This window comes from Hydra viridissima, unplaced genomic scaffold (genome assembly GCF_058129835.1).
Source record: "Hydra viridissima isolate aposymbiotic clone 2 unplaced genomic scaffold, HvirCarnegie_v1 scaffold_2, whole genome shotgun sequence".
Taxonomy (NCBI): Eukaryota; Metazoa; Cnidaria; class Hydrozoa; order Anthoathecata; family Hydridae; genus Hydra; species Hydra viridissima.
The window spans coordinates 8,001,453-8,023,155 of record NW_028324301.1 but is presented as its reverse complement, the minus strand read 5'-3'; the positions used below and the strand labels follow the sequence as shown (position 1 = coordinate 8,023,155).

At 27.5% G+C, this 21,703-nt stretch overlaps 2 protein-coding genes across 3 annotated transcripts; both read right to left on the bottom strand.

Annotated features, from left to right (window-relative positions):
• Positions 1-2,042: 2,042 nt before the first annotated feature.
• On the bottom strand, positions 2,043-4,468 carry LOC145187493 (vesicle-associated membrane protein 7-like). 2 transcript variants are annotated; one of them, XM_080063904.2, is made up of 8 exons: positions 4,253-4,468; positions 4,096-4,153; positions 3,612-3,661; positions 3,389-3,476; positions 2,961-3,057; positions 2,815-2,882; positions 2,426-2,518; positions 2,043-2,254 (listed from the first exon to the last, which is right to left on the bottom strand). In XM_080063904.2, the coding sequence occupies exons 1-8, from the start codon at positions 4,399-4,401 to the stop codon at positions 2,192-2,194; spliced, it is 666 nt and encodes a 221-aa protein (XP_079920030.2). In that variant the 5' UTR covers positions 4,402-4,468; the 3' UTR covers positions 2,043-2,191. The 2 variants fall into 2 exon arrangements, with proteins under 2 accessions (XP_079920030.2, XP_089936801.1); XM_090080675.1 differs by having other exon boundaries at positions 2,237-2,296.
• A 1,746-nt stretch (positions 4,469-6,214) lies between these two features.
• On the bottom strand, positions 6,215-20,499 carry LOC145198493 (phospholipid-transporting ATPase VA-like). Its single transcript, XM_090080660.1, has 18 exons — positions 20,075-20,499; positions 18,615-18,816; positions 17,551-17,639; positions 17,279-17,385; positions 15,188-15,319; positions 13,221-13,339; positions 12,882-13,131; positions 10,509-11,237; positions 10,117-10,196; positions 9,882-10,017; positions 9,620-9,714; positions 9,353-9,433; positions 8,722-8,961; positions 7,897-7,992; positions 7,630-7,791; positions 7,143-7,529; positions 6,695-6,870; positions 6,215-6,572 (listed from the first exon to the last, which is right to left on the bottom strand). The coding sequence occupies exons 1-18, from the start codon at positions 20,443-20,445 to the stop codon at positions 6,497-6,499; spliced, it is 3,528 nt and encodes a 1,175-aa protein (XP_089936786.1). The 5' UTR covers positions 20,446-20,499; the 3' UTR covers positions 6,215-6,496.
• Positions 20,500-21,703: the final 1,204 nt, after the last annotated feature.

Below are 21,703 nucleotides of genomic sequence, written 5' to 3'. Positions count from 1 at the left end.
TCTCCGTGGGCAAGAGGAAAATTTCTAAACTACATTTTTCATCAATCTGTTTTAAGAGTTTTCATCAATCTGTTTTAAGAAAGCAGAATTGCCAACATCTTTTTGCATTAAACTCATTTAATGAGGATTTTATCAATATATCAGCACAGCTGAATACTTTTCCAAAGCCAGCTTCCTCGTCTTTACTATCTTGACCTCATTAAATATGCAGACAACAGATCCTGTTTTTATCTCTACAATTGCTTCATTGAGGATCTTAAAGTAATAGTCTGTCGTTTCCTTCTCTGCTCTAGAAGCAACAATGTTGTACAAAAAACCATCTGAGTGAAAAGGTATCGTATATTCTGAATTCTTGAACCACCATCTTGGCAGATAACCAGTATGGTTTTGTTCTCCAGTTTCTAAAAAGTCTCAAAAGAGAGATCATTTTACAGGGTGCGGTACTAAAACTGAGACTCTTAAACGTGAATATATTTATTTCAATTTTGAATAAACGGAAATACAAAAATTGATATAATTTTGGAAAGGACATTTTTTTGATGTCTAAGTAACTTTAAACTTCAATATAGTTACTATCATTCTAGATTATCTTCTAAAGACGTGTCCAGAAGGTAGCGCAAGTGTTCTTTCTCAGTTTCTTCAGACATCAGTGTCCAATCCTTTTTAACAAATGTTTTTAGGGTGGCCACGTTGCTGTGAGGCTTAGCACAAGCCCTACTCTCAACAAAGCCCCAGATCCCATAGTCCAAAGGTCGGGTGAGTTTGGTAGCAACATTGAAGTTTACCAGAAATTCTTAAAGTTCTCTTTACACCAGGCCTGCGTTTTCTTCCCTTGTATTCAGGGACTGAGTGCTGTTACCATACATAGTCAACATTTTTGTAATTAGCATCTATTAATGGCTTCACAAAGATTTTCAGGACTTCCAAGTACTCATTCTGGTCAATTTTGAGACCCTGAGGGAGTCAGTAAGGAGGCATTCGCTTACCATCAGAACCCATGACCCCAAGCATCATTACTGATGCTGGGTGCTTCGTGGTATTAATGTGATGCATCTTTGAAGGACTGAATGCAATAAACCTGTCATTTCAGGCATTTCTAGACTGGTCAACTGTCCAAAGTTTTTCATCTGAGAAAATTCAAACTGTGGATTTTTACTTCTTCATCCAGGAGAGTATCTTTTGTCCATGAGCTAATCTTGACTGTTTGGAAGCTTCTGAAAGGAGCTGGACCTTCCTACAAACATAGATGTGTGCCCCAAGCTGTTTTTAAGTTCTTTTTACTGTTTTCTCATGAACCTTGAGCTTCTTTGCTGTCTTCCTGATGCTTTTTAGTGGATTGTTCTTGAAGTTTCTGCTGCGTTTTAAATTGTGCCCACCACTTCCTGGTGAAACTCACTGACTTCTGGACCCGGAAAACAATGGCTCTGGATACACCTACAGTCTCAAAAATGTTTGGGATTGGCACTTGGGTGCTGAGCAAATCTAGGACTCTTCTTTTTTCTAATTGCATCCTGAAGCTTGATAAGCTTTTGGTCGAAAACGTTTTTATTATTTTGATTCAAAATTGTTTGAAAAAGCCGCGACCGAAAAAAAACCCAGAAAATTTAAATTCATTTTCGTGAAAAATAAAAACAAACGGGAGTCTCAGTTTTGGTGCCTCACCCTGATGAAATCAGGTAAAGCATTGATAAGGGTCCGTTACCACTTTTAACGTAGGAGACATAAATTTTCATATAAAAGAAATCAGCATTAATACATAAAAATTGCATAACCTGTGATTATATTTTGTACAGGGGATATTTAAAAAATACAACACTTAATTTACAAACAGAAAACGAAGACATTTTTTGTTCCATAAATAATCTTAGAAAAATAATTTTTTAATTTTTAATTCGTTAAGACATCAAAAAGCAAAGAAGACAAACATTAAGATAAAATTAGAAAAGTTTCAGTTTTTATTTAAAAAAGTTAAAAACTTGAAATCAAGCGCAAAAAAAATGAACTGAAATATTACATTTTAGAAAATAAGTGAAAGCCCTCATTTCAAAATCAAATGCTTTATTAGAACTAAAAGTTTATCGAAAGAAGCCATTCTGGTTGCAAAAGAATAACTGAACTTTATGAATATATATATATATATATATATATAAAAACAACAAAAAAAAACAACAAAAAACAATCGAACAAGAAGTTAACTTTTACAAGTTTTCCAGTTCGTACCGCACGAAGCAAATATAATAATCAAGATAATTACCTGCAACGAAAATATTTAAAGCACTGAAGTCCCTTGTTCAAGCTAATTACGTATTGTTTACATTTTATATCATGATAAAAAAAAAATCGAAAAACATTTGTAGGGAGTATTGCAGTTAATAGAAAAATAAAGTAAATCTACTAAACAGATTAAAAATGTCAAAGTATTTACCAAAATTAAAACACCAATTGCAATTCCTATCTTGACATTTTTCATGAATAATGCTCTTGATAAAGTTTTGCTGGATTTTTTGAACGTTAAAGACTAAATTGAACGTAATAGTATAGTAATCTAAATAATGTTAATAAAATAGTATAATAATGTAATATAATAGTAGTATAATAGTATAGCAATATAATGTAAGGATAATATAAATATATGATAATACAATAGTAATATAATAGTATAACAATATAATTAATAGTAACATAATATGTAAATCAATATAATACAGCAGTAATATATATATAGAAAGAAACACTACTTCTTCCTTATCGCTTTTTTTTTAAAAAAAAAAAAAAAAAAAAAAAATAAAATGCAAAACTTCGAATGTATTTTACCGTTGCATTTAAATCATCTGTTTTTTCAATAAGGAGCTCCAATTTTTCCCCTCTTCTTGTAATTGTATCTGAAAATTAATCAAATATAATTTAGCGAACTTTAGCAGAGTAAGTAGATGCACAATACTAAAAAAGACCCATATTACCTATATTGTTAATCATTATTCCCTTTAGCTCATTTATCTCTTTTTCGACGATTTTTGTTTGAATAGAATCGCTTTTGAGTGGACTTGAAAAACGATTCTAAAGAAAACCAGGTTTTTGCAATAGTTGCACCCAATCTTGCTTAAACAAAAATTGAAGATCATTCAACAAAAACACGCTTCAAGCTGTTAATCATGGTTATCGCTCGTAACATACAAAGCTTTTTATTATCCTCAGAATTTTTTTTAACTTGATAAAAGCAGTTTAAATAATTAAAACATTTAAATGTAATAGATTACTATTCTATTTTTAGCAGTCATTTTTAAAAACGATTTTTTTTACGTGATCATTAAAAAAAAAAAATCCTAAAAAAAGATTTTAACGATACTTCAACATCCAGTGCATAAAAATCGGAAACTTAATTACCAACCATTTCACTAGCAAGAACATTTGAGAACTCGCTTTGCATTGCAAATGGAAGTGCAGTATCAACTCGTTGCTGGTATGTTTTTGTAAAACTTAAAAAAAAAAAAATTATTTACAGGTAAAATAGTATCACAATGATTTTTGCAAAGAATTTCTCGTTAAAATATGAAAAAAAAAAAAAGTATCGTAGAATCTTGGACAAAAAAAAACCTTTTTTTTTTTTTTACCGTTTTTTCACTTCGAGTAGAAACGTAAACGACTTTGATCTGTCAAATGCCTATAAAACAAAAGATTGTAGTGCATTCGATTTCAGAGCATGTTTGTAAATATAGCTTTTCGGGACCGATGACATTAATAAGATAAATTTCTATTTAAAGAAAAATTTGCTCGAAATTTTATGCAGAATTCTTTTAATAAATAAATTTTTCAGATGAGGTGAGGTTTAAAAGATAAAAATTAAGAATGTAAGTAAAAGTTAAAGAAAACAGTTTTTTTTTTTTTGTGATGACAAAAAGTTGAGTGGATAAAATTTTCTTGTATAATTGTTATGTTGTATTTCTAAAAATTTGACCCTATCATACTTTTATCAATCTTCTTCTTCAATTACTAATCTTTCTAACTTCCAGTTATTTGAAATACTGATTTAAAAATGCCTGCAAAATAATTGAATGTGTACATTCAGAGGGAGATAGATAACAAATTATGACTTACTTCATCAGTTATGCAAAGATAAATGATACCAGATTCAACAATATAATGAAACAAATAACTAAAAGTAAGGAAAAAAGAAACAAAATCAAACAACAAAAAAAATTTAAATATTAAAAAATTTCATATCAAACAGAAAGTTCTTTATATAAATTCTGACCCAGTTTGTGTGTAAGTCATTTTTGCATCTACATTAGTTGCTATCTTCGCAAGAATGTGTTCTGTAACCTCTTGGAAATTTCCAGAACATTTGGCATGTTTTGCAAGAATTGTAGTGCCACGGGTAATTGTACAGTACAAAATTGGCATAATAGTAAATTTAAAATATTTGACTGAAAAACGTTCAATATAAATTATAAAAAGTTATGAAAAACTTTAAATCTTTAAAGATGATTACACAGCTACCTATCAAAAATAACAAAGCACAAATGATTTAAATGGTTTAAAAAAAAAAAAAAGAAAAAAAAGAAATTTTCAAGCTATTAAAAAAACTTATTTCTTAAAATATTTTCAAAACTTATAATAAATCCTTATTCTTTTTTGAAATTTGCAAAAAAAAAAAATTAATAAAAACAAGTTTATTTGAAAAACAGTCAGGAAAACAAGCATCAGAACTTTACTTTTTATATATAACTTTTATTTAGCTCAGTAAACAAAAAAACGAACTATTTTTACTGTTTCACTAAGTGAGATCTGCTAAGTGAGAACTGTATATTCTTTGATATATCTATATGCTTTCTGAATGTATGTTCTTTGATACACGTTTTTTAAATGTATGTTTTTTGATAAATGCTTTCTGAATTTATGTTCTTTGATATATGCTTTCTGAATATATGTTCTTTGATATATGTTTTCTAAATGTGTATACTTTGATATATGCTTTTTAAATATATGTTCTTTGATATTTACTCTCTAAATGTATGTACTTTTTAAAAAATCTTTTTGACTCATCTGCATTACTTTTGTTCATTTACATTCTTAACTCATTTATAGGCTGTTAAATTCATCAAAAAATATTTGAGAAAAAATATTATGATCAACATAAAGTGTCTTCAAAACTCATTTAAATTTGATATATTTTGTTAATAGGTACAAGATACCTGTAGTGCAAAAAATGATTATAAAATATTTAAAAAAATGTAGGTACACAATTATCAAATAAATAATTTGAATGAAAAAAGAAAGGTTGCAAAGAAGAAAATCAGTTGGAATCTATTAGAGACTTGTCAAAACCTCAATTTTACCATGTTTTTTTTTTAAGATTGTTTTTTAAAAAAAAAAGTTCTTTGATCTTAAATAAAACAAAAAACCTGTGAAAATTCACAAATTAAAAAAAAAAAGAAATCAAAATATAAAAATTAAATATTAAATTATATAACAACATATATAGATTTGTGATAAGATCAAATAAAAAATTAACCAAGAGAAAGCACACTTTTGTGTACCTGGTTATTAACAAGATTATTGTGGGTAATAAATGATAAATGTTAGCACTTTTAGCACTTTGCACAGATTCCAGTTTACTTTCTCTTCTACTTTGCAAAAACATCTTTTAACAACTCATAAAGTTTTACAATTTAAAAATAATTTCACTGTTTTCAAAATAAAACATTGATTTACAATGTTGTGTTAACACAAATAAACTACCATTAGCCACAATAGAAGAATAATAGAGATGTCATTATAATAATAGAATTGAGATTTTTCAGCAGCTATAAAAATAAAACACAAAAAAAAGCTTTTAAAAAAATAATAAATATTTATTGTTGTAATATATATTGTCATCTGTAACAAGGATTTCCAATGAATATTTTCATGCATTTTCCCATTTCTGATAACAGCCATAATAAAAAATGTCAGGTCAATTATGAATAAAAATTAAAGTTGGTTATAAAATCTTACTTGCTTACAATAAAGCAACAGAATTATTGTCCTGTGTTAAAGCTTCAGTGTGAACTATGTAATTATTGATAAAATCAAATTACAAAAAAAAACCTTTGAGAATTTTTGAAAAAATCATTTAAAACGAAACAAATACAAATCCCTTTTGCGCACATTTTTATTGACCTCAAAATTAAACCATAAAAGAACCTAGAACCATTCATTTTATAACATTTCTAACAGTTAAAAAAAATACTCTGTATAAATATTAAACCATAAATAAATATAAAGTATTTTCTGAATTATTAATTTTGGTTATCAAAAAAGGACCATATAGGTGATTTATACATCTTATTGTTCCATTTTAAGCTGTAACTGGAACTATCCAAACACAAATAGATGTTGAGATCCATCATAATTACCTTTTTTTACAGCAAGTCATTACTGGAACAAGACAAAACCATTTACCCAACTGACTTTAGTTTAAAAGTATTACTTTTCATAATCAGTTTTAATAAACATATCAGCTGATTTTACTTTTCCTAACCAATTGAATGATCGAGGGTCTAAGTGTATTGGCAAATGCGTGGTAAGTTAATCTATACAAAAGAAACTCTTAAATCTATAATTAGCATAACAAAGTTTTTCCTTCCATTAAAAAGCAACATTAACATAAATTACATTGATTTGGTTAAATTAAAAAAAAAAAAAAAAAAGAAACCTTGGCAATAGGGCAATTATTGGACAAACAAGACTGAGCAGCCAAAATTGTGATGAAGACATAATTTCATAGACACTCCAATACATGTTAATAAGCGGATCAATGATACAAAAAATTAAAAAGTAAAAGTATGAGATACTTGCACTTCCGATTATAATGACTCCATGGATCCATGTCTACAAGAGAAAAACTTTCCAATTATTTACTGATGGATTTCTACTTCTTGAAAATAGTTTTAATTAACAACAACAAAAAACTCATCATGATGGATGAGTAATAAGAGAAAGTATAAAAAAAGCATGGAAAGGTAATTTTGGATAATGCAAACAATTAATAGGTGAAGAACCAGCTTTGTTTAACAACAAAACATTTCACTTCAATTTGGACTTAGTATCTTTTTTATATTCAAACTTCAAGTACACATAAACTACTATAAATAAAAAGCTACCCAATTTGGAGTTTCAATAGCTATATGAAGTGTTGCAGTTAATACAGCCAACTGATGGTATGTAATTCCAACCACAAGCATCCCATAAGGAAGTTCAACATAAGTGTACATAGTAATAAAATATAGAGCCAAACTTTGATATACTGCATCAAGAACTGAAACCCAAAACAATTTTCGTGAGTATCCTTTGCCAAACTGCCCCCATTGATAAAGTAATGGTTTTTTTATAACAGCTTCAGCAGTGAGACTTTGATCAAATATACCAGATATAATTGGAGGTAACGATGTAAAAATTAGGTTGAAAAGAATAAGAGATATATCATCAATGGCATTTGAACCAGAAAAGCCATTATAAAGTTGATACCAAAACAGCAATGAGACAAACATCTAAAAAAAAAGATAACTTAAATTTCAGGCTTATCTTATATCTTTTGCTTATCTTACATAAGTTTATTATAAGTCGGCTTATTATAAGCTTTACACTTACTGCATTTTTATAGAAAAAATAAACAATCATTCTAGCAGTGCGATCATAGCACCAAAAACCATGAAGCAAGAGAAGCCTCTGTAAGAAACAAAATCTGCCAAGAACAAAGTCACTAGCCATCACAGCTTGAACCCCTTCTTCACCAGCAATACCAACGCCAATCTGAAAATTGCAATAAAAATTATTATAAAGAAGTATATTCAAAAGTTTGAACAATTATATTAAAAAAATTACTTTAATTGAACACAAAAAGATATTGATAAATACCTCAGCCATTTGCAGCATGCTAACATCATTTGCTCCATCGCCTATTGCTAATGACATCACCTTGAGGTTTTCACGGATCAAACTAACCACAGCTGCCTAAAGAGTTTTTTTACAATTTTAAATCTGCTATATAAATAAATTCAAGACTTAGTTAAAATCAGCATTTGGTAGGCTTTAAGAAACTTTAGGCCTCTATCCTCCAGGACTTTAACCTCTGAAGATGCTGGGGGCCTAAACATCTGGAGGGCAAAGTTTAGTTTAATCTAATTCTTAATCTAATTTAAACAAATTCTTAAAAAACTAATTACATTTGAAAATCCTTGAAAGCAATTTTTTAAATCTAAATGTGATTGGAAAAAGACTATTAATTACCCAATTCATTTTCTAAAGTTTTTGCCAAAAACCTATAAACATGTGTCATTAACTCAATGTCATTTGTGTTTATGATAACTAAAGATTAAATGTGCTATTTGTAATACTGTGACTATATTGGGGAAACAATACTTATTTGTAAGAAGATTAAAAGTGTTACAGGTTCAATTTAACAAATTGACCATAAAAAATTAATGGAGGCCTGGAGGTCAAAATTTATTTTAGGAATATCACTGATTATTGCAATAGCTACACAACATTTTTTTCCGCTAGACAGCAACCTATATTACAGAAAATTGACTAGCTTTTTTTGTTTGATTTGATTATACATTGAGAAATTGTTAATATTGGGTTTAAGAATGGGTTAGTTTTAAGTAAATCAAAGGTATGTTATTTAAGTAACACCCTAGAAAAGCTAATTTAGAGATAAAATAAACAACAGTAATAACAAACTTTTTGCAATGGTGCTGCACGACAACAAATCACAGATTCACAATATTGAGCTATTTCAACAAATTTTTTATCTAAAGGTTTTTCTAGAGCAAATGTAAGTGTGAAGCCATCCACAATCAATGCGAGTGGTGGTCGTCCTGTATTGGTATTGCTTCTTGGGTGATTACTTACTATACTGTACTCTGGCCAATTAGAGCTTATCCGTTGCTGAATCTGGTCAAGTAATTCATTGCATTCTTCCTAAATAAAGTGATTACTTGGAAGTAATAGCTAACAAAATCTTTGAAAAAAGGAGAAATTATGTAAAAATGTGTTATAAAGTAAAAACAGAGCTTAAATTAAACTTAAAATGATAACAAAACAAAAAGGATGAAAGTTTTAAAATGATTGAAAAAGTGGATATAAGAAGAAACCAGAGATTAATTGAAATGAATATTCAAAAGCTGTATCAATATGACACATGATCAACAAGTTCTCAAGTTAATTTACATAAAAATTTTTTTGATTGAAAAACGTAATCTTTAGGTGTAGTAGATTCAAAGTAAAACAAAATTGAAATTCAGCCAAAAGTTCTTTAGAACTGACAACAGATTTCAGATACTACTTAGGACCATGCAGAAGAAATATTTACCTTATCTTTTGAGTTTAAGGTAATTATTTCCATGCTTGAGTCAATTAGTTTGCTTGAGAAACCAATGTTTACAGCTGTCTCCTATGAATATTTTAAAACAATCAGCATTTTGCATCATATATAATCATCTACATTCATATGAAAATTTAAAACAAAACATTTATCTTGTAAATAACAAAAGTATATTAAAAAAAAAGTTTATACTACTGCTATTCTAATAATAATATCAGCAGAATTAACAATTGTTTTTATACAATCAAGCTATACCTGTTTATCACCAGTCAGAATCCATACTTTAATTCCAGCGTAACGTAGGCTAGCTATTGTTTCTGGAACACCATCTTGTAGCCTATCCTCTATAGCTAAAGTCACAAATCAAAATTTAAAATTTTTTTGCTTTAATGTTTATGGAGCAAAAAAACACATTTTTTAATTCTTTTAATTAATATTTCATTCCATAATTTTTTTAAAACAACAAAACTAATTGTTTTTTTTTTGGTTGCTTGCTTCAAATAGATGAATTGTATACCTGTTGCACCTAATAATTGAAATTCTGTTTCAATAAGCTCAGCAGATGAAGCAAGCAGTGTATCACGGTTTGTCAAAGATCTCTCGGCTTCTCGACGCTTTTCCAGCCAACTGTTGTACTGGTCAGTTGTTAGATCCTAAAGATATGAGAATTTTAAGTCAAGTTTTTTCAAAGTTCCATAAAAATATAATTATAAAGACAGTTCTACAAAATATGTAACTGAAAATTTTCTCACTCTTTTTGCTACACATAGAGTTCTTAATCCCTCTTTTGCAAATTCCTCTAAATGTTGATCAGTAATTGTTTGAATCTGCTCTAGAAATAAATTTTATTTATGTTTGGAAAAATTTATAAATTTAACAAATCAAAAATATATGTATAATTAAATCAAATATATATATGAAGACCACACTGGAAAAACAATCAAGCTACATTTTTATTGTTTTGAGTAAATTAGATTTTAAACTTCAAAACAACATAGCTCACACCATAGCTCACTTATTTGTTAAGCTTAATATCTGTGTAATTTGATCGGTTTTCTAGTTATATAGTCAATTATTATATATTTATATATTTTTTAAGTTAAAAAAATATATGCAAGGACAAAAATTTGCATAAAAAGTTTACCTTGGCCTTCCTTTAGAAAGTTAAGAAATGCTGAGTCTGCACCTTTGCTATAAACTTTGATAATACCAGCATCGTCTCGCACTATAATTGACATTCTTTTTCTGTGAGAGTCAAACTGAAGAATATGAAGAATGTCAAATATTTTTATCTCACCAGTGGGTGTTGCAAAAAATATTTGTTCTGGTGTGCGATTTGCTAGCTTGTAGCCATACAAAGATGCAGCTTTTACCAATGCTCCTTCATCTGGTGATTCAAACTCATAGTTTGGGACTAAACCGTAGTTAAGCCAACTGTTAATGCTTTCTATGCTTCGAGAAAGTCTATCAGTTATCACTTTGGAAAACATTCTTACTCGAGGTGGTGCATGCAAATAATCATTTAACTCAATGCTATCTTCTTCTGTAACATCATCAATACTTCTATCGAGTGTTATGTCTGGTAATGTTCTTGTCCTTTTTATTTTTCCGTTAATAGTACGTGGTGAATTCTGGATAATACTTGAAGAAAATCTGCGCTTTGATACAGAACTTGGTTCTTCATTCACTAATAACAATGGTGAGCTACTCAATGCCTTTGTACCAACAGGTTGCATGGATACAACAACTGTGTTACAGATGGTTAACACAGTAAAAAATTCATCCCATACATTAAAAAATGTGGGGTCACAATTAGAAAGTAGGGTCTTTGCATCTCTTTTGCAAAGAGCTTCTCCTTCTTCTTTATTTATTCCTAAATATTAAATATTAAAACAGTTATGAAATATTCCTAAAAAAAGAAATTCAATAAAAAAAGAAATTCAATAAAAAAAAAAGGAAATCAACATCATAGCACAAAATCCAACCTTTTTTCAATGTGGTTGTACTTTAAATGTTTGTATTTCAAATGTTTCTAATAATTCTTAAACTTACACTTACTATGCATGAGATCAATTTTTTTTTAAAAAAAAAAAATGGCAACAATCATGGCAACTTTAACAAACAACTTTATTTTAGGATAAAAAGAAAGTACAGAACTAATTATCATTAATTAATCATTATAATATATATGTCACTTTACAGTTTCTTACTTGTAACCCTCTTCAAACATGTTATTGATATGAAAAGCATATTCTAGTAGCTCAACACAAGGCAATGCTTTTAAAATATGAAACTTTTTCTGCTATTTTTGTTACTTGTGGCCACTCCTCTTCAGGCCACTCATTGCTCAGCTGACTTTTCAATGCTAAAGAGTGTTATTTGTCCAGAATATTATTTAAATCAAAAACCAGTTTACTTTTGTTGCTAGTTTGGCCAATAGAGTACCAATATTCACTAAAACTCCTAATATTTTGTCTACTGAAATTTTAGGAAATTTAAACCAAACTGCAAATTACTATTGTTTTCAACAGAAACGATTTTTTAATGTGTTAAAATAACTTAATTTTAAATGAAATTGTACTTTCAGACTTTTGTCATAACAATGACAATATGCAAAACTGTGTGAAAATATTTCAAACAGTTGAGAAGTAAATATTATTGTATCTAATTGAAACTTACTACAGTTACTATGCATTGTTAAAGGAACAAAATGAGAGGCACTCTAGTACCAAACAATCTTACTTGTTAACCATTAAATTCAGCAGGATCTTTTACATATTTGCTGCAGATTTCATTTTTACTGTAAATTTGATTTAGCTTACAAGATTTTTAAATAAATAAACAGTTGCAGCTATGTATTTAGCTAGATGTCAGATAGTGTACTGACTACTAACTACTAACCACTTAATCAAAAAAGTCCAAAAAACAAGCTTCTTCTATAAAAATCAATCAATTAAAAATCAAAAATTTCTTTTATATCTTGTATTTAATGGCAAATATATATCTGTTTTTAATTCTCCAATAACCTTATAGCTCATATTGTAGTGATAAAAAGTACTGACAAAGGAGGTTTTAAATGTTTTAGTTTTGAGAAATCACTAAACCACTCAGTTCTGACCTTAACTAAAAACTTCAGCTGCTTATTTTTTTTAAATTTTGGATACCATTATGAATTCTTTATCAATTGAAACCACTAACTTAGTATTAGAATTACAAAGAGTGTGTTTTGGAATGATTTTCAAGTTCTCATTCATTTAAAATTATTTTTGACATGAGTAAAAAAGTGCTCTAATCTAGTCTAAAAACTAAAGTTCAGTGCTACTGAATGTTAATTGCTGAACTAATTGTTTAGAAACTATTTTAAAATATTGTAATGCATAAAAGTTTAAAACATCTTTCCCAATTATCAGAAAAAGTTGATCTGTTTAGCACACTTAACTACTAGTATCAAAGTTAATGAGTGAATATATTTTTTCATAGTGATGTATATAACTTACAAATACAAAAGTAATCATACCAGGGTTATGAGTGCCAAGAACTCCAGCAATTGAAAACTTTTTAAAAACCATTTTGTTTTCAGTGAGAGTACCAGTTTTGTCAGAAAATACATACTGTATTTGACCTAAATCTTCATTTATATTAGTAGCTCTGCAGATAGGATATTGTGCAGTTTTCTCATAGAACATTTCTCTGTCGTGATTGATAAAGTATACTTGACCAAGTTTTACAATTTCAACAGAAACGTAAAGAGATATTGGAATAATCACCTTTCAAATAATTATAACCATAATTAATAAACTAAATTCAATTAAAAAAACTTAAAAAGCAATACTACTATATAAGTAAAAAAATAAACCTGTAAAACAATAATAAATGTCCAAAATCGCAAAAGCCCTTCATAAACAGGAGCTTTAGCTTCATCAGTAGAAAATATAGTTTCAAAGAAATGATACTCCTTTGTCCAAACAGTACAACCTACAGAATTTTAAAACAATAGAAAAATTTTTTATATAATTAAAGTGTTCCAGAATTGAAAAAGAGTTTTAAAAATGCATTTTAATTCATCAAAAAACTAATCTTGAGGAGCATTTAAAGATCAGAAGCTTGAAAACATTTTCTATGAAAAACATTTATTTAGAATAGACATTGAATAAAGTTTCTATGTATACATTATTAAGGCATATAGTTAGTCTAGACTTGTACTCAAAACTTTTAAATAACACAATATTTCTACAAAATTTTTTATTTGTATGACTTGAGCCTCAGTATGCTGATGAAATCATTTTTAATGATTTCTCAAATCTTTCACACAAGTTTTTTTTGTAATTATAGTTTAGTTTATTTGCACTTTTGTTTAATTTAAATTTCATATGCTTTGCTAAAATAGAGGAGAAAATTTATTGATTAGAGGTCCAGTCTTTTTTCAATTTATTGATTAGGGATTCAATCAAACCAATGCATTTGAGACTGTTTTTGTTTCCATCTAAACTAACAAGCTAAATTTCAATTACAAACATTTAGAATTAGTAAAATTAAGTTCTTATTTAAATTTTTTTATGTCTATTAATTTAACATGGATGTGTGTGTTATTCATTGTTTTCTGTTTGATTAATAAAGTTATGAAATCCAAAGCGTAACTAACTGAAACAAAAAAGACAATAATTACCTAACTAATGTAGTTGATTATTCAACTATTTAAAAAAAAAAAAATGTTATTAAAATGTTTGACGAAGTAATTAATTTAGAATAAACTATTTCCAGCACTAAAACATTGTAAAATGCTATTAATGCATTACATTAAGTAGGTTTGTAATCAATAATAGTAAAATTCTTAGTTTTTACTACTAATGTCATAAATATCTCAGTTAAACCACATATTGAGTTTTACATAACTTGTGGAATTAATGAGTAACCCCCATATAATACTTCATTAGGAAACCTTTTTGAGACTGAAATATTAAAAAAAGGGAATAAAATAACTCTATTTGCACTGAAATTAAGTAATTTTTTCTCTTACTTATATGTGTACATTCCTCTTAAAATGTTATATTTCTTGTATTTTAGGCTATATATTAAGGCTAGGGTAAGAAATGAGCTTCTCATGCATTTTGTGAGTCAAGATTAGCAAAATTTGGAATATTTCTGTTTAATCAGCACTCATGGTTTCAATACAAAAGATTGATATCTGAACTCCACTACCCAACCAGTTGCTCACTCTGATCAGAGTTGTATTCTTTTTTTTAAGATCCACAGTGAATCAGATAATCAAGACCTTAATGATTCAGAAAATTCTTTCAGAACAAATAAAAATAGTTGGTTTGTGATTTAAAACTTTTTTAAAGACTTGTTGAAAAGTACTTAAATAAAGAGAAGAAATCTGGGTATGTAATAGTCTTTTAAATAAAATGGTATGGAAAACGACTCTCTTGACAATTGGATATAACTACAGAGCTTGTAAAAACTTCAGATAAGCCAATCAAATTGTTTTAACTACATTTTTATAATGAATTTTACAATAAAGCTAAAATAATTGGAGAATATTTAATCAATCATTTAGCATATAGTTTATTGTAAAATAAGAAGAGCAATAATTAAAATTTTTTCAATTAATAAACCATTACACATTTTTGAAATGAGACACCTTTCATGTACTTTAATTTCTTCATATTGAATCATATTTGATTGAGTGTTAGTTAGGCTGTGAATCAGAGATTTTTAAAAAAATTTTGAAGTTTGCAATTTTTAAATGTTCTTAAGAAATGTTTAGTAAAAAAGATAAACAACAATTTATCATCAAGCATGTAATCATAGAAAAACACTTACCTATTGCTCCTGCTGTGCAGAATACAAAAAGAATGAACACACACCCTAATACATCTTTGTTTATGTCCTTCTCCAAACGACTTCGCTTATAACGTGGACTGCTGTTATTAAGCATAACTTTTGTATCATGCCCTACCGTTTTCAAATATATTTAAAAATTCTCAGAAAAACGTTTGAAAAACATTTATTGATATGATATAGTTCTAATAAAATGTAATATTTCTAGCCTAATCCAACATAGGTTTTTGCTAAATACCATTTATTCTTTATTTCTACAACTATTTGCTTAAGAAAACCAAACAATTAACAGAAGCTCTTACAGATTTTTTTTTTTTAAACATTTATAAATACCTATTCAGCTTACATGAAATAAACAACTCAAACTTCAAAAAGATATCTTTATATACATGAGTTCTTTTATCAAAACTTAAACAAATCAATTCAATTGAATGATGATATGAACAGAGGTGGGTACTTGCAATAGAAGTTCCAATAATTAATAATCTGATAGAACCAGACTAAAGTAAATTAGACTATTAGACTAATACTTATATCAGACTTCAACTAGCAACATCAGACTTCTGCTTTTCAATAGAGACTAAAAACAAATATCAGACTTCAACTATCTAACTGTCAAATTTTTCTATTCCTAACTTTTACATATGTAGGAAATTAATTTTTATAAACAAGTGCAGATTTAAAATTTGTTACAACATTTGATACATCTGGATTTGTTCTGCAGCAAACTTAAGAGATTGGCACCTGATGGGGCAGACAAGTGATCTTAGTGTTTTGATATGGTGAATAAGCAACTTTTTTCCAGTCATACTATATCTTATGTATTGTACTTTCCTATGGTACTACATATATTTCCTACAGTAACAGTCATATATTATGCTTACATTCTTGTTTATATTCAACATTTCAAATAGCAATGTTTATTTGTTTACTACGCTGATTTATTACGTATGTAAAAATAAATTAATTTAAGGAATTTTTGCATTGGATTTTGTTTGTTTTAAGGGTAATAATTATGCTGATTTATGTTTACTACGCTGATTTATTATGTATGTAAAAATAAATTAATTTAAGGAATTTTTGCATTGGATTTTGTTTGTTTTAAGGGTAATAATTATGCTGATTTATGTTTACTACGCTGATTTATTATGTATGTAAAAATAAATTCAACTAATGCCTTGCTTTAGTTGTACTTTATTTGTTAAACTTTGTATGTAAGAAACTGTACTCAGTGTAAATGTAAAGCTATTCTTTCAATTTTGAAAAACCCAGCAAAAAGATTTTTTTCAAAAATTTTTCTTCTTTTCTGAACTATTGAATTATTGGACATGGACTGTTGGACCAAATTTTTTGAGCTATTAGACTATTAGAATATTAATTATTGGAGTGGCAAATTAGGAAAACTATGGGACTATCGGATGTCAGATTAAACTTACATGAAAATAAATTGTAATTATTCATATATTGTATGAAAATTAATTTTTGTTGCTAATGGAATCTTGATATTTAACTATTTATTAAGCAATATTAAAACATCAACACTTTAATTTAGTGATTTAAAATAAAAGAATTAGAAAAGTTAAGAGGAACTTCTCATAACTGTTAAAACATGAGAGTTCATTAGTTTAATATTGTTAGCAATAAAAGACCTTAAAAATTAATTGCTGACCTTCAAAGTAAATAATTTTCAGAGAAATATCAGTAATTTACTTTAACTTAGAGAAAATCTTTCTTTATTTTGAAAGAAGGAAATTATATACATTTTTTCTTCTCTACTAAGACATGAACTAAAAATTATTTATTGAGCACCAGAGATTCAAGATTTGATCTTAAAACAATCAGTCATAATAGTAATTCCTGATTTAATACTGACATTAAATTTAGATAAGAATTTTCTTCATAGCATGTTTTTTAAATCACTGTACATCATGGAATGGACTTCACTTGAGGATTTTTATTGGTTCTAAACCCAATTTTTATTTTAAAAATTATTATTCAGAAGTTGTTTAATTAAAATATAAAAGGGAAATAAATCCCTTTTTTCAAAAAAATGAAAATAAAAGTTTAATATACCAGCATAAACAACAAGGCCAATCACAGAATTAGTATTTTTCACAACACATCCACGCAACAAAAGGTTGTTTCGATCTAAACCTGTTTCTTTGCCATTTTTATGAAGACTGATAATTGAATTGATGAAAAAAGAAAAAACAGCATAATATATGCACAATTAACAAATAAACTTTTTTTGAAAACAAATGAAAAACATTGAGTTTCTCATGTCTGACTTAATTTGCATTATATTAAAAAAACAAAAAAAAAAAAAAAAAAAAAATGCTTCTTACATATATCCACAGAAATTATGTAGTAAATTATTTGGCTTTTCACACTTCACTTTAAAATCGATATCACGAACAGAAAATACGTTATCGTTCTGTATAAAAATAAATTATCATTACACTAAACCATAACCAGACTACGAATGTGTGTACATATGATAGTATTCAACAACACTTATTGAACCACTTCTGTCAAAATGACAAATAAAAATTTCATTAGTTAGTATCATTTATTAGTTAATGACTTTAACTAAAGTACTCTAAATGGAATTTTAAAAAAATCATAGGTGAAACAGAATTCTATACAGAAGTATATACAAATGTGAAAAGGGTCAAAAGGTCAAAAATATTAAATATTGCCTACTTGTAAAACAACAAATATACACACAACATATATATTGTGTCTGCAGGTAAGAACACAACTTTTTGTTTTTTGACTACTAAAAATATTTTTAAAAAGCAAAAAAAAAAAAAAAAGGAAAACTGTTACAGAATAAAACATAGAAAAACCATTAAAAAAGCTACATGCAGTAATTTTCCTCAACAATCCTGTCGTATACTGTCTATACTTGTTCACCGATTCCTGTTTTTGTTCAAGTAACTGCTGCCCTATTAAATAGCCTACGTACCTAAAAAGTTGCCTAGATACAATACATGTAATTTTGTAATTTTGGCTGAAAATGAGATATATCATTTGTTATTGTCAATATCTTTTTGTTAATTGTTGGCAATTGTTACAATCACTACTGTGGTGCAGCTAAAATAACTTGTACAGAAATCACTGCAACTGCAACTATTGTGGTTTCATTGCCATAGATAAAAACACAGAATTATTATAGTGGAAATCAGGAAAAGAACTTTCATCTCAGATGACAATTTTTATTCTCTGCAAAGAATGACTTAGTTACATGCTATTCTTTAAAATGTTTTTTATAATTATTTTTGATGAGCAAAGATTACATATTGTGGCTGATTATTATGTTGGTGTTTTATGTCTTTGTCAGATTCTTTGTTCTATATTTTACATTTCTAAATAAAAGTGCTTTTTAAAGTGGATACATATAACTTACCTCTAAGAAACCCTTTGGAATTTCTTTTTGCTTTAAGTTGGTTTCACCATCAAGATTTGCAGTGGAAACATGGCAAAGGCCATTTTCATCACTTGAGTATAGTAACAACATATCTGCAGGAATTAATGAGTCACTTTTCAACTCAACAATGTCACCAACATTTATGTGCTTCCATTTACTGGACACAAACTTAGCTTCATCACTAACAAACAAAATGTAACTTTCTAAACATATCTTCAAAGCATAATAAAATATTTTTAGAGAATTATTCATGCACATTGTTTGTTGCTTGAAAAGAATCTCTAGACTAACAATTAAAGAAAAAGGTGTACTATTTGTAATAATCACTAATAGTACACCTTTTCTTTAATTGTTAGCCTGGAGATTCTTTCCAAGAAGTCAATTCATTTAACATTGATTAACCAAAATTAAAGAGAAAATATTTTTAAGAATATATATATTATTATTATCCTCTAAAATATCAAGAGTTATTTTAGCTAATTTTATCATGTGAAAACAAATTAGATTGACAAAAATGAACATTTTTATCTTTGTCTTTAGTGACCCATTTTTAAAAAAATAATATTAAAAGTGTTAAATGGAGATATAGATAATGCATTTCTGCTAGCTCAATGAAATATAGTATATAGCTAGCAGCAAGATGCCAAATTGTATTCTTATTAAACAAAAGATTTAAAAACTACTTTTGGTAAAAGTATTTACCACCAGTATGTACCACTCTAGAAAAAGATAATTAGTTTTAGGCAAGTACTTTGCAAAAGGCAAATACCCCATTCTCTTAGTAAATATCATATGCAATATTTTTTTTGAAAAATATCATAGCCTGATATCAGGACATCAAACTATGTTCTGCATTTATGAGATATTATTATAGATTGGAGTTGTTTATGATCCCAAATAAAGATTCTTAAATAAAATATATATTCTAACTATCCTTGTCTATTATATTGCTGGCCTAAAGAAGATGACATTTGTAGGGTCTTATTAGCCAAAACAATTAAAAATTAAAAATACCAATGCTTAATTTTTAACATCTGTTGGTGCACATCGGTATCACCTATCGGCAGAAATTTCTATGGGTGTTGTTATATTTTAAAGCATTAGTTTTACCTAACTTTAACAAAGGTTTAAATTGACTTAGTTTACATTTTCTATACAGAGTGAGATTAAGTGACTGCCTACTATCTAAGATTCTGAAAATCCCCATTAAACCTACAGAACGCATAGCTTGAATTATTACTCATTGTAAAGTTATGAAAACTTGATAAATATTTGTAAGATTTACATGGCCAAAAAAAAAGCATATTAATAGGACTATATCAAAACTATCATTATTTTCACATCACTTTAACTATACTTAAATGTTAATAAAAATTGAAAATAATTAATAAAGTATTATATTTATAGGTTAAAATAAAGCGATAATACAATAAACTTACCTATTATAGACATTGCATGTATAATTGTTCACCATTTTATCAGATAAATATCTCTGTCTATCTTCAAATATATCTTTTATAGCAGTGACAGCAAGTACAAAAATAAGAGGAAACATTGCAATTTCTTTTCCAAAAGCATTAACTTGTGGAATCCAGTTTAGTATTATAATAAATAAAAAGTATACATTAGCAAAACGATGAAATTGCTCAAACAAGTTTTTAGGTATAAAAGTCAGTATAGTATATTTTGTAGTTTTAATTCTATTTCCTCTAAATGACTGTTTGCTGACAACAGAATTGCTGATTCTTGGTTCCACTGTCCATTCATTAGAGGTAGAAGTTGCTGATGGTGAAAATTTTTTCCAATACATTTTCTTAGATAATATATTTTTTAGCCAAACTCATTATAGTTTTGTTACTAAAACACTAAAACATAAAATTAGTATTCATGTATTCCATATGAATGTGAAGAATTCATATAAATATTGCTATAATTTTAATTTCAAGTATAAAAAAAAATGTATAAAGTTGCAAAATTTCAACCCACAGTAGTAACAAAGTGAAAGCACATTTATATAAGAAAGATTGTTAAACAGAATGTTACAAAAAAGAACATGACGAGGAAAAAAACAACTTTAGTTTGCAATTATGACAATTTTAGAAACAAAACTTTTATTTAAAAAATTGTCTATTCTAACTTTTAGAAATGTAGGGGTACATCCATACTTCATTTCAATGCAATTTAAATGTCTTCTTTGCCTGTCTAGATGTCATTAATTACAATAAAATTTAAAAAATTGAAAAGTGAATTTCATTATTTTAAGTTGAAGAGCTTATTTCATCACATTAAACATCCAAATTACTATTTTACTAACTCTCAAATTTATCATTGATAACTGATTTTTTTATTTTCCAGGTTTGATCTAATCTTTGTCTTTTTATATACCTTAATCTTTAAAAAAATAAAAAAAACTCAATTACTAGGATAAACCCAGATACAGTATTTATTTTATTTCCGTCAAGGTTTTAGTGTTTGTTTGGTTTGCATTCTTAAAATATTAACTAAAAGAAAAAAAAAATTGCTGGATATATATAGGAAACCAATATACTGCAGATTACAAGTAGAGAATCTAAACTTAATAACACAGACTGTACACGTATCTACCCTGCTCGATATTTTGATTTCTCAGTTTAAAAAGCTATGACTAATTATTATAAATAATTAGCAATAACTTAAAATAATTTAGATAATTCCACGTTAAATTGACGGAGGGTGAAAGTAGTATATTAAAAAAAAAAGAAATTAAAGCAGAGAAACGCGCAGTCATTTTCGATATACCCTATTCTTTTAAACTACGATGTATTTTTAAAGAGATTTGTCTGTACTAAGGAGGGTGAAAAAGTCGGAATTTATCAACTGAAACAACTAAACCGAAAACAACTAAGGAAAAGGCATTTAGGTAACTTAGGTAACAAATCAAGGCACGTGTCAGAAATTGGTTCTTGGAATGAAAATTCGAAAAAACTTACTTGAGGTATGAAAATAAACACCTCCAAGATTCCAAAAATGCAATTGCAGAAATTTGGTTACAACATCCGATAAAGAAAATTTGATTTTAAGTTTTCAAT